General features: G+C 43.6%; 1 protein-coding gene across 1 annotated transcript in view; it reads right to left on the bottom strand.

The window, feature by feature from the left end:
• Nucleotides 1–14,257, bottom strand: part of ptprt (protein tyrosine phosphatase receptor type T) — a 721,453-nt gene that overhangs the window by 680,483 nt on the left and 26,713 nt on the right. Inside the window, exon 3 of the mRNA XM_068000862.1 lies at nt 3,737–3,862. Coding sequence (XP_067856963.1) covers nt 3,737–3,862 — 126 coding nt within the window. The remainder of the gene's footprint in view (nt 1–3,736; nt 3,863–14,257) is intronic.

Below are 14,257 nucleotides of genomic sequence, written 5' to 3'. Positions count from 1 at the left end.
AATGAGTTGTGGGGGGGGGGGGGGGGGGGGGAGGGGCGGTGGGACACGGAATGCTGGAGAATCAGTAAGTTTACCCACTTTTGCTGACCTAGTCAGGTCATCGAAACACTTCCTATACTGGACACAAGTGCGGCAGATGTTGCTCCTGCTGGTGACCTCCTCTGCCACCTCGAGCCAGACCTTCTTGGTGGCAGAGGCAGGGATCTGCCTCCTGTCGGCCAGGTAAAATAGTTCCCTCCTCCTCCTCACTCCAGCCAGGAGCACCTGAAGTGAGGCATCACTGAATCTTGGAGCAGCCTTACCCCTGAGCTGCTCCATTGGGTCTTCTTGCTCCTTGGTCCAGTAAAATCCATTGGAGCAATGGCGCTTTAAATGTAGACGCTCCAGCTGACAGCCTGTCATGTGGGTGCGCAGACAGCAAACCCGGAAACAAGGTTAAGGGGCACCAATTAAGTTGCGATTGTTTGGGGGATGGTAAGTTTTTATCATTCAGGTTTGCTGCCCGCCCGTCCCCCCGCTGATATCCCGCCGCCCTTTTAAAATCGAGCCCACGATTGGAGAGATTCAAACATCGAGTTGCAGAAAAGATGGGCATGGATTTAGGAGGCGATAACATGTACAGAGATTTTGGAAAGGAAAGGGAGATTGCAGATGGGGCAGTGAATTGCACGGGCAGAAAGTTGAGGGTAGATTTTTTAAGAAGTGGGGGTGATGACAGCAGTTTTGAAAGGGAGATGGACTCACCTCCTGTCTCCCCAAAGCCTTTCCACAATCTACAAGGCACAAGTCAGGTGTGTGATGGAATACTCTCCACTTGCCTGGATGAGTGCAGCTCCAACAACACTCAAGAAGCTAGACATCATCCTGGACAAAGCAGCCTGCTTGATTGGCACCCCATCCACCACCCTAAACATTCACTCCTTTCACCACCGGCGCACAGTGGCTGCAGTGTGTACCATCCACAGGATGCACTGCAGCAACTCGCCAAGGCTTCTTCGACATCACCTCCCAAACCCGCAACCTCTACCACCTAGAAGGACAAAGGCAGCAGGCACATGGGAACAACACCACCTGCACGTTCCCCTCCAAGTCACACACCATCACGACTTGGAAATATATCGCCGTTCCTTTATCGTTGCTGGGTCAAAATCCTGGAACTCCCTACCTACCAGCACTATGGCAGAACCTTCACCAAACGGACTGCAGCAGTTCAAGAAGGTGGCTCACCACCACCTTCTCAAGGGCAATTAGGGATGGGCAATAAATGCTGGCCTCGCCAGCGACGCCCACATCCCATGAACGAATAAAGAAATACTTGAGGAAAGGGAAATATTTACAATGTCAACTAGCAGTAGTTTAAAAGGAATGGTCAGTAGTTTAGTGGGAATGGGGTCAAGGGAGAAGAAGGTGGGTCTCTGGGACAAGCTGAGCTCAGAGGCAATTGAAAGGATGGTCTCAACCAAGTGACATGTCCATTGTCTCTTGGCCCACCAATGCCTCAAATTTAAAATTCTCATCCTCATGTTCAAATCGCTCCATGGCTTCGCCCTAGCACAGTGCTGGTGCTGTTGTTGGCTTCAGCTACCGCTTGCCTTGCTCTGCCCGCTATTTCCTTCAGGACCTTACTTCCATGGCATTCCTCCTTTGCTCCATTTCCTGCAAAAGTCACTTATGGCCACACCATCAAAGCAGGGTGCTGTTCTGTAACCAAACCTCTTTACCGACATTTCGAAGGATTGGAAACTGGTTCTTCCATACCTGCCATGAAATTTTTATCCTTTACACTGTTAATTGAAAAATAATCTGCTAATGCAAATAACTTCACAGAAGCACTCCAGGATATTCCCCCGCAAATTGTGCGCTTCCAAAATTTTCACCCAACTTGATATATGGGGGTCGGGGGGTGGGCGGGGGGGAGAGACAAGCTCCCATTCACACCAGTATGAGGGCGGAGGGCCACAGTGGCAGGCCACAGGAGAGGAAAAAAGGGAACAGCGAGCTGCCTAATTTTTAAAAAGTAATAATTTAAACAAATGGAGCCAGTGCATGGTCACACTTTGAGGGCACATGCACAGGCCCCTTCTCTCTTTCCGGCCCGAGGCCTCTTCTGCCAATATCTAAACACTTGGCGCTGGGCTCATACATGCAGCGTTCGAAGAGCGCAAATGGTGGAAGACCTGACAAAGGCCATGTTACCTTCATTTGCACATCTTTAGCAAGCCCCTGCCTATATGTGAGTAAGTGTAATTTTTCCCAAATAGTCAGACCACTGGAAAGCAGTGGGGAGCTGAGGGGAGTATGTTCCCAAGTTGATTTTCACCTTTGCTCTTCCCAGATCTGCTGAAAAATCAGCGGAAGAACGCGGAATGCCTAGGCCTATGAATGGCGGAGCAGGCCCAAAGGGCCGAATGGCCTACTCTTGCTCCTATTTTCTATGTTTCTGTTTCTTCCCCAAGTAATGATGGTCTGATAAGGACTTTATCAGCTTTGACACAAGTGCAGATGGTACAACAGTTTATTCTATTGGTGAAAATATAAATTAATAATTGGTTTGCTTAATGGTCTAATTCCACACCATGTTTAAAGCAATCACACGTAGCATGAATGGAGCAGAACAACAGTGACAGGGCAAAGCTAGCATTCTTTTATTCATGTAAAATGCAGTAATAACTCAAGAGTGACACAAGTGAAGTTATCAATCTTTTACACCAGTGCAAGAACTTCAGTAATGGACTGTTGACTGTGAATTTAACCTGTATTATTGTCAAGTAAATATTATTGGTCCTATGTAAGTCAACACTGAAGTCAGATAAAATGACAGCAAAGTCCTTTATGCCAGGGATTTATACAAAAGTGTCTTTGAGTCTATTATTGCTAGTACACCTGATGTTATAATAGCCTTGGTTATGACTCGCTTCTAGAGTAATAATTCTCTTTTAAAAAAAAGTTGCTTTATTTGCATTTAACATTTCACCAAATGTCATCTACGTGAGTAATATATTACGGATATTATCAGTGTCAGCCATACTTATACCGAGAACATTGCAGCCATGAGTCCTGACTCGTTATCTTATTAAAAACAGTTGTTTATAAGCTGGATGCAAAACCAGCTAAAATATTAAAGGGCGACAAGCACCAAAAGGTGATTCTGTTCACTGATTTATTACAAAGGCCTGAAATGACTCCATGTTAAAGTGCACCTGCCCACCCGCATACTTCTGTACAGGAAATGAAGCAGAAGAAGTTGTTACTGACTTTGACAAATTAACCTGGCTGTGAGTTTGAATTTAACATTAAAACAAACAAAAGAAGTTCAATGACTGACATTAGCTGCTGAACTGTAACTATAACACAATGCACATTCACAGAGGCTGTATTCAGGCCTCATTATGGTCTGCTGCCAGTGCATCTTATTGCATGATACCAAGCGAAAGACAAAACTTAACAGTTATGTCATACTGCCTCTCAATTCACTGCGTTCTCTGTTGAATAATGTGACATTCAGACATGACACAGCTGAAAATTATAATTGTGGCTGGGAATATGCTAGCAGTGGCTATATCTGTGATTGTTAGCTTTACATTTGTGTGTGCAGTATTTTCTAGATGTTTACTGTAAGAATGCATTTCTCATGCCTATAAATAGCAAACCCTCACTGATAGACTAAGTATGACAGATTCTGTATCATGTCAGTAGCAGGAGCTTGTTTTATCAGTCTGTTGCCAGTTTTACTTACCTGTTGGCACAGATGGATCCATGGATGGCTTTTCCCATGTGTTAATTTGCTCCCAGGTGAATCCATTGGTCCCAAGAGCCAGGATGTATCCACAGCTGCTGTAATGTTCATCAAATGAGCAACTGCCTACAGAAAAATAATTGAGAAAATAAGAACTTGAGTAACAAATGTGTGCATGATTACCCATACATTCACATCAGTGGCTTTTGTACAAAAACAGATAAGCTTCAAGTTCATTAACCATAATGTGAACCTCAGGGCTTGGCAAAGTTGATTAGAAAGGCCTTTAAACCATGTTTGGTTATGCTTTGCCTTTTAATATACGATAATTGCTTTGGTTCTACAAGATTGTATCTATCATGACATTTGCATGGGTGGAAAACCAAAATATGTAAAATCCAAAGATAATGATCAATGTTAAAGTTAATGGGCAAAGGGCAGGGAAATAATCAGAAAAAGCCATTCAATGTGTATTCTAGGGGTGAAAATTTGCATTGTGCAATATAATTAAAATTTATAACCTTTTATTCTAATGGAATTATTGATAGTTTCACTGTCTGCAGTGCATGCAAGAATGAAACGTACAAATTCCAGCACTGGGAAATGGAGAATATAGATTAACTTGAACAAATAGAGAAAACACAGACCACATTCCATGGTGAGATTTTATTTTTATACTTTAAACAGAATGCTTAAGTTTAAAGTTTAGAGTTTGGAGCACATTGGAGTACACATGAACTACTGAAACTGATCTTGCACCACAGTTTTCAGAGGCAGGACGTATGTGCTTTGGTCTCTCTCACATACATAACTCAGCTTTTTCACACATTGTAAACACAGCTCACACTGAAAATATTTAACATGTACAAAGAAATAACAAAAGAAAGAACTTGTAATTATATAGCGCCTTTCTCGTCCTCAGGACATCCCAAAGCACTTCACAGCTAATGAAGTACTTTTGAAGTGTACTCACTGTTGCAATGTAGGGAAAGGCGGCAGCCAATATGTGCACAACAAGGTCCCACAAACAGCAATGAGTTAATAACCAGATCATCTATTTTTTTCAGTGGTGTTGGTTGAGGGATAAATATTGGCAGGACAGGGGGAGAACTCCCCTGCAGTTCTTCAAATAGTGCCATGAGATCTTTTACCTCCAGCTGAGAGGGCAGATGGGGCCTCGGTTTAACATCCCCTCTGAAAGACGGCACCTCCAACAGTGCAGCACTTCCTCAGTACCGCACTGAAGTGTCAGCCTAGATTATGTGCTCAAGTCTCTGGAGTGAGACTTGAAACCACAACCTTCTGAATTAATAATCGTTACCCATAGGAGAAATATTGCTCAACCAGCAACAGATTGACTGAAGGCTTTAACATGCTCCACAATGTTAAAATCCTTTCTCAATACCGAGTTGACAGCTCATTACCTAAACTTTTTGAAGTTGTGAGAAAGATTCCAGTGGTAACATACATTCCCAATGTGATATCCTACGTGTTCCCAATGTTGTTTTCAATTCTTACTTGCATAAAATAAGTGTCTCATTTTGAGATCAGCTGATGAGCACTTATATCATACTCAACATGCTTTCAGAAATAATAAGTCTTGTGTAACAAATCTACTGTAATCATTTGAAGAGGTAACTAGATTAGCAGATGAGTACCATTGAAGTTCACTTCAATTTTCTGAGGGAATTTGCCAACATTTCTTTTGTGAGGTTGTTAATGAGGATTAAGACTCATGGAATAGAGTCCAAATTATCCAGAATGGTGAAAATTGGCTTCATGACAATAAATGGTGCTGATAAGTAAAAAGTGCTCTGCCTGGAAAGCAATAAGTGGTAGTGTACTACAAGGATCTGTCCTAGGTCTCCTTTATTCAAACTATCGGTGAATAATATGGAGAACAGTACTTGTCATAGTTTTATGAAATTTGCTGATAACATAAAGCTATCTGTGTAAGTGGAAAGGAAATTGGTGGAGAGTCTTAAAGGAATTGAGCAGATGACTGAAAATGGCAGATGAATTTTAATGTGTAAAAAAAGTTAAGGTAATTCAACAAATTTTTTTTGATAATGTACATATAGGAACAGGAAATGCCAAAGATACCACGAAAGGTTCCTATTTTGCAAAAAGTAATTGTGGACGCAGCTGGGATTGAACTGCTAAGCTTCCAGCTCTATTAAGATAAACAGTGCACAAATCAAATAGTAATCTACTGAATCATCCAGAAAACATTCCATTAGCAGGACAAGAGAAGGATTTGGGCATGATTATTGATCATACCTTTAAATATCCAGCTAATATGAAGTTACTATCAACAAGGCAAATCATGTACTTGGATGCCACTGGAGAACATTGGATTATAAATTGAAACAAGTTATAACAATGCTGTCCAGTTAACTAGTGAGGTCACTTCTGAATTATTGTACATAGTTTAGGCCATTCTTCCTCAAAAGCATGAAGATACAGTTCAGAGAAGAGTAACAAGGTCGATTCCTAAGAGACTAAGTTATCAAGAAAAACTCAGGCACCTGAACTTACTTTCCCTGGAGAAAAAAAAGATTGAGAGGATACAAGAAACAAGTCTTTAGAAAGGACAGATAAGGTCTATGTAAGCAAGTTATTTAGTTTGAACAGTGAGCACAAAATTTACAGGCCTTCAGCAAGATTGGCAAATCACGTTTTGTTTCTCTGCAGGCTAATGGGTATGTGGAACAGACACTCAGAAAAATTAATTAATTCTGGGCCAATTGATACCCTTAAAAATAAACAGAATCAATCGCTGATGAGAAAGGAGATGGAGGGTTACTGAGATATTAATAAATCTGTCTGACTTAAATGGGGATTAGAAAGACAAGTGCAGAAATTCTGGTCCGGTCAGAATGCTTTATGACCCTATCCCAAATCCCAGAGATGAGGTCATTTAAATATTAATGGTGGGTGCCCACACCACTTTCAACACTACTGGGGCACCCAGCCAATGGACCATGCTGGATTTTGGAGTGATGCACTGCCATTTTGTTGGGGAGGTATAGGCTGATCTGACCCAATCATCCATCGATGCTGCTTCCTTGCAGGCATGCATCATATCTGAACAGGAAACAAATCTCTCTGGTATCCAAACCTATTTGAATATGGCATTGTGGGGTCCAAATAAGGCCCAGTGTGGCAAGTACATCCAATTCATGCAGGTCCACTGGTCATACATGAGGTGTAACTGGTGGGATCCCTGGGGGAGCCAGGGATCCCACCAGACATCCCCACAGAAGTAATACCAGGATGGGTAGAAGTGTCCATCTGCACTCCATCTTGGTGGAATGAATTAGTGGAGGAAACCTGACGAGAACATGTTCTTGCAAAACATCCTTGCCCTCCACTCCAACTCCGCCAGATTCCCACCCCATCAAAGATCGGAATTTCCAGGACAGGGTTCAAAGACTTACACCCTGAAATTCCTGGAGCCAAGGAGGATGGTTCACAGTGTAATGGCAGCGGAGCGGGGGAGGGGTCTGCAATTTCCAGCAGAACTCAGGTCCAGCAGGGTTCCACGCATTTCCGGATCCACTTTAGGGAGGGGGCATAATAATATTCCTGCCCACTAATAGGCAGGTGTATTATAATACAATATAAACTAGGGAAATACATGAGATGAGATATTTCCTTCAGTTATGTCTGTACCAATGCTGGATGTGGAGATGCCGGTGATGGACTGGGGTTGACAAATGTAAGGAATCTTCCAACACCAGGTTATAGTCCAACTGTTTTATTTGAAAATCACAAGCTTTCTGAGGCTTTCTCCTTCGTCAGGTGAGTGTGGGATTCGGATTCCATGGAAGGTTGCCGCATTTATAGTCAGAGAACAATACCTGGTGATTACAGATAATCTTTCCAACTGCCCGTTGTCAAGGCAATCAAAGTGTTCAGACAGAGAGATGTTACCTACAGGACCACCGAATACACAAACGGCCAGAACAAAAGACAGACAGAGAGAGAGAGAGAAACATCCGAAAGGAAGGGAGAGAGAAACATCCGAAAGGAAGAGAAAGACAGAGAAAGACCTCAACCGGGATCTTGGGTTCATGTCACGCTACACGTAACCCCACCAGCGAAAAAAAGTTATCTGTTTTTAATACAACGGGTCATTCTCTGTCTTTCTCTTCCTTTCGGATGTTTTTCTCTCTCTCTCTCTCTCTCTGTCGTTTGTTCTGGCCGTTTGTGTATTCGGTGGTCCTATAGGTAACATCTCTCTGTCTGAACACTTTGATTGCCTTGACAACGGGCAGTTGGAAAGATTATCTGTAATCACCAGGTATTGTTCTCTGACTATAAATGCGGCAACCTTCCATGGAATCCGAATCCCACACTCACCTGACGAAGGAGAAAGCCTCCGAAAGCTTGTGATTTTCAAATAAAACAGTTGGACTATAACCTGGTGTTGGAAGATTCCTTACATTTGTCAACCCCAGTCCATCACCGGCATCTCCACATCATGGCTACTATCGACACCACAAACTGCCGGCTCACAGTGGAGAGGATATCCAAGAAGATCGCACATATTATCACAGACATCAAGTTTTTACAGAGCTGCAAGAAAGCAGACAAGATCCCGAAAGGACTACAGATCACGAAGCCACTCAAGTCGACATACAACTCAGATTACGCTGAGAGATTCTGCCGTCGTAACTCTCGTACACTCCGCAACCATCTCGTACACCAACTCTACAGCAGGCGCCGCAACCTCGAAACCAAGATAGAGTCCATACTCTCAACCTGTACTCAGGACACAGCAGACCAGCTACGAGACACCGCCAAACAGACGAGGCAATGGAACTACGCTGCCTACATGAAAACCAAGAGCAGGAAGCTTGAGAAACTCGGCATCACCACCAGCATCAACCAAGCCTCCCCCGGTACCACGGTTGCAACCACGGGGAAGTCTATCGTCAATTTATCCGACCACACCCTTCAACCAGACGAAATCGAAGTTCTCAGCCGAGGGCTCAATTTCTGTCCCACCACCAAAATGGACCCCATTGGTCTCACGGCGGACACAGAGGAATTCAGCAGGAGAATGAGGCTCCGGGAATTCTTCCACAAATCCCAAGATTTCAGCAGCGAACCCAATGAGACAATCAACGATCCGGAACAGCAAACAGAGGGATCCGCGGTACAGCAACCGAAGAAGAAAGAGTCAAACTGGACTCCTCTGGAGGGTCGCTGCCCTAAGCTTGACATGTATGCTCAAGCTGTCAGGAAATGCGTCAATGCCAGATTCATCAGCCGCACTCACAAGACAGTCCAGAATGTCACCCGAGCACAACGCAACGCCATCGACCCTCTCAAGACCAACCGCAACATCGTCATCAAAACAGCGGACAAAGGAGGAGCCATCGTCATACAGAACAGAATGGACTATTGCAAAGAAGCATACCGACAACTGGACAACCAGGAACACTACAGACGGTTACCCGCAGATCCGACCAAGGAACACACCCACCAGCTCAACAAACTGATCAAGGCCTTCGATCCAGACCTTCAAAGCATCCTACGCGCTCTCATCCCACGTACTCCCCACGTGGGAGACTTCTACTGCCTCCCAAAGATACACAAAGCCAACACACCCGGACGTCCCATCGTATCAGGCAACGGAACCCTGTGTGAGAACCTCTCTGGATATGTCGAGGGCATCCTGAAACCCATCGTACAGGGAACCCCCAGCTTCTGTCGCGACACTACAGACTTCCTACAAAAACTCAGCACCCACGGACCAGTTGAACCAGGAACACTTCTAACCACGATGGACGTCTCGGCACTCTACACCAGTATCCCCCACGATGACGGCATCGCTGCAACAGCCTCAGTACTCAACACCAACAACAGCCAATCTCCAGACGCCATCCGACAACTCATCTGCTTCATCCTGGATCACAATGTCTTCACCTTCGATAACCAGTTCTTTACCCAAACACACGGAACAGCCATGGGGACCAAATTCGCACCCCAATACGCCAACATTTTCATGCACAAGTTCGAGCACGACTTCTTCACTGCACAGGACCTCCAACCAATGCTATACACCAGATACATAAACAACATTTTCTTCCTATGGACCCATGGCGAAGAATCACTGAAGAGACTACACGATAACATCAACAAGTTCGATCCCACCATCAAGCTCACCATGGACTACTCCTCAGAATCGGTTTCTTTCTTGGACACATGAATCTCCATCAAAGACGGGCACCTCAGCACCTCACTCTACCGCAAGCCCACGGACAACCTCACGATGCTCCACTTTTCCAGCTTCCACCCCAACCACGTCAAAGAGGCCATCCCCTATGGACAGGCCCTGCGAATACACAGGATCTGCTCAGACGAGGAGGAACACGATGGACACCTACAGACGCTGAAAGACGCCCTCATAAGAACGGGATATGACGCTCGACTAGTTGAACAGTTCCGACGGGCCACAGCGAAAAATCGCATAGACCTCCTCAGAAGACTAACACGGGACGCAACCAACAGAGTACCCTTCGTCGTCCAGTACTTCCCTGGAGCGGAGAAACTACGCCATGTCCTCCGCAGCCTTCAACATGTCATCGATGACGACGAACACTTCACTAAGACCATCCCCACACCTCCACTACTCGCCTTCAAACAGCCACCCAACCACAAACACACAATCGTTCGCAGCAAATTACCCAGCTTTCAGGAGAACAGCGTCCACGACACCACACAACCCTGCCACGGCAACCTCTGCAAGACATGCCAGATCATCGACACAGATACCACCATCACACGAGAGGACACCACCCACCAGGTGCATGGTTCATACTCCTGTGACTCAGCCAACGTTGTCTACCTCATACGTTGCAGGAAAGGATGCCCCGGAGCATGGTACATTGGCGAGACCATGCAGACACTTCGACAACGGATGAACGGACACCGCGCAACAATCGCCAGACAGGAGGGTTCCCTCCCAGTCGGGGAACACTTCAGCAGTCAAGGACATTCAGCCACCGATCTTCGGGTAAGCGTTCTCCAAGGCGGCCTTCGAGACACACGACAACGCAAAATCGTCAAGCAGAAATTGATAGCCAAGTTCCGCACCCATGAGGACGGCCTCAACCGGGATCTTGGGTTCATGTCACACTACACGTAACCCCACCAGCGAAAAAAAGTTATCTGTTTTTAATACAATGGGTCATTCTCTGTCTTTCTCTTCCTTTCGGATGTTTCTCTCTCTCTCTCTCTCTCTCTCTTTTGTTCTGGCCGTTTGTGTATTCGGTGGTCCTGTAGGTAACATCTCTCTGTCTGAACACTTTGATTGCCTTGACAACGGGCAGTTGGAAAGATTATCTGTAATCACCAGGTATTGTTCTCTGACTATAAATGCGGTAACCTTCCATGGAATCCGAATCCCACACTCACCTGATGAAGGAGAAAGCTTCCGAAAGCTTGTGATTTTCAAATAAAACAGTTGGACTATAACCTGGTGGTGTAAGATTCCTTACCAATGCTGGATGCCATGGATACCTGAGAATCCCTTGTATCCAGCGTTGAAGTGGTGGGTGGAGTTTGAGAATTTCCAAGTCCAGTTTTGCAATGCAATTGCGGCAAGGTGCTGAGGTGAAATCTCTCTCTCACCCATCGGGCAGCTCCCCAGCTGTGCTGAAAATGATGCGGGTAGCCATTCAAACTATTTAAATATTTAAAATAATCTGATAACCAGATTTTCATCAGCAGTGGAAAGTTGGAAGTTTTGCACCCAGATCTGCTCAAGACCTCCCCAGGAGTTATAAAGCTGCGCACTCTCCCTCCAGGATAGAAAAAGGTCGATATGATTATTCCCTCATCTTCCTCTGATCTCTTAATTGCTTTTCTGTTTTGATGTTATTATAGGTACTGACCTATTTTCCTTGCTACATATTTGCATTGACTTTGAATCATGTGCAATTTGTTATCTTGCCAAAGAAGAGTCATTAAACCCAATAAGGAGTATTCCATCTATTAATGTAGAATGAAGCAATATAAATATGTACACAATTGACTAGGTACATTACATAACAAGTACAAATAAGCATAGGCCTTTTGATTCCAGTGCACATGCACATCCTGGGTCCTTTATGAACTTACCTTAAAAATAATGAAAATTGAAAAGCACATGACCATCCATTTCAAAGTTACATCTTTTGTCTTTAAATTTTTCTTCTTACAGTTAATAACATTAACAGTCTTCACACTGACAAACTGTTTTCAATTATGCTAAAACCTGTCATACAATACTTGGTAGTATACAACCAGACTATTGAAATGCCAGTTACATTGATATCTGAGCTGGTTCAAATTTTCTCCTTATAAAAATAAAGCCTTTTGTTAACTTTATCCACCAGAATTATTGTGTTTTGATCAACTTATTGGAAATGAAAGGGGAAATTCAACTTCTGCTCAAAACAGGGGTGAAATCAACAGACCGCACCTAGCACTCTTTCTGCCCCTTTGTACCTGAAAATTACAAACGGGGTCCTCCAATCTGCCCAGGACCCTGATTGCATATTTAAGCAGAGTCTTACACCCAAAACATGAGGGTGGGCTGTTTGCCCATTTACAGGCCCACCTGAAATTTACATTAGGCAGTCCTTGGGCAACAATGGGGCCTGAGGTGCCCCATCCCTCCTCTAATTTTTAACTGCTGCCTATGAGAAACGAGCAGCCGGCAGTTGAAAATCACCCCCGAAGATTCTTTCCAGAAAATTATATTCTGCAAATCAATAATGCAAAATAAATAGTTTTTTGGCAGTTTTTTGATACCTTACTTGTATGAAAACTCATCACTGTGCTAAAGGGTCTTCAAATTAAACTACTGAAAAATCCATGCAAGTGGTTTACATTTTCTTGATATGGAATTCAAAATCTCTCCCTGTAGGAACGCATCCTAATTCTTAACCTAGAGAACTTGGGTGAAGATGACAATTGAGAAGGCCAAGGAATTCTCAAGTGTACAAAGAGGTACCAACTAAAACTATGCAGCTTACTAACAAAAAACACTGGTAAACGTTCCACTACTTCTGGCTTTCAATTACTAAATCTGCCAGAGGAGACCAACTCGGTCCTAATCTCCCATCACCAGGTGTGTCATCTTGGAACTAACTCAATCCCCAAGAGGTTCACCTCCACAGTAGGCTTTCCTTCAAAATACCTATTATAGAGTGACTATGGTCAACCCTGATAATCAAAAATAGATTGAAATTACTAAGCTATTAATGCTTCCAAGATTAATGGATGGAAATCATGCAATGGAATATTAATAAAAAAAACATACTACCGTTGTACAAAATTTCTCTCTCTGCTATATTAATGAAGACATTAATGAGTTTAAAATAAATGCGCAATTCTTTTGATAGAGAGTAAGTAATGTGCTGCGAATATATGAACAGTCGTTACTAATATCATACAGCATGATTCAATTCACTTTATAATTTGTGAACATTAATTATACATCCTGCCAGCCATCATTAGCAAAACATAGCTCTAAAAAAAATGTATGAATTCCACAGCAAATTAAGCAGTATGGGGTCGATATGGCAGTCTTATTGCAGTGCAGTTGGGACCCTTGCTCCTCAGGTGCTCCTCGTGTCTCTTTGGCATATAGATTTGCTTGCGCTATAATGCAAAATTAGCTCATTTATATCCTAGTGCAATGCACCTGATAAAGAATGATCTTCTAGGAGCACACAAGGGTGAAGGGTATCCTGAGCAGCATCTCTTAAAAGGACCGCGGCTCACACTTAAAATTGTCCTGCTAATGGACAGGGGGCGATCAGCCACAAGATAAACAAACCAAGTAGCTACATTTAAAGAGGCAGCTTTGGAGGTGATGCTGCAGATCCTGCTGAGGCCCCACAAAAAAGGCTGGTCCTGTTTGGAGAAGAGGGCAACCTTCCAGTGAAGTTCGGTGCCTGAGCTGAGTGAATGGAAGTAGCAGTAAGAATGAATGCAGTATCAGTTCTCCAAGAACCTGGAAGCAGATTAGGAAGATCTTATCTGGTTTCCAAATCATCTATTCGGCCATGTTTCTGAGAAATATAAAGCGTTTTCAACCCTATAGTATAATAATGAGGTTTATAAGCCACTCAAAGTTTTCTCTGAAGATTTATGGACTCGAAATCCTGAAATTTCACACCGACACAGAGCCTTGTTTGCGAGAAGAAGAGATTGGAGAATTGGGCACGGAGGTTAGTGTGTCCAGCTTGTGTACTCCTGATCTTCTGACAATTAAAATTAGTGGCCGGAAAATCAAGTCAGGAATGGAGTCTTGCAATTTCAGGACTATGATGCAATCAGAAATCCTTGATTAAATTTCAACTGTATGTATCCATTATTCTTTATTTAATCTACAATGGATATATAATTGTTCAGTGATGAACTGGAGATTCCTGTAGCAGTGATATCGTAATCAATAATCCTCTGGAGCAAGAGTCACACAGAAAGGACGTGAAATGCATGGACAGTTACTGATGCCAG

Source organism: Heptranchias perlo, chromosome 19 (assembly GCF_035084215.1).
Source record: "Heptranchias perlo isolate sHepPer1 chromosome 19, sHepPer1.hap1, whole genome shotgun sequence".
In the NCBI taxonomy this organism is placed as follows: Eukaryota; Metazoa; Chordata; class Chondrichthyes; order Hexanchiformes; family Hexanchidae; genus Heptranchias; species Heptranchias perlo.
This window is presented reverse-complemented; position numbering and strand designations above follow the sequence as displayed.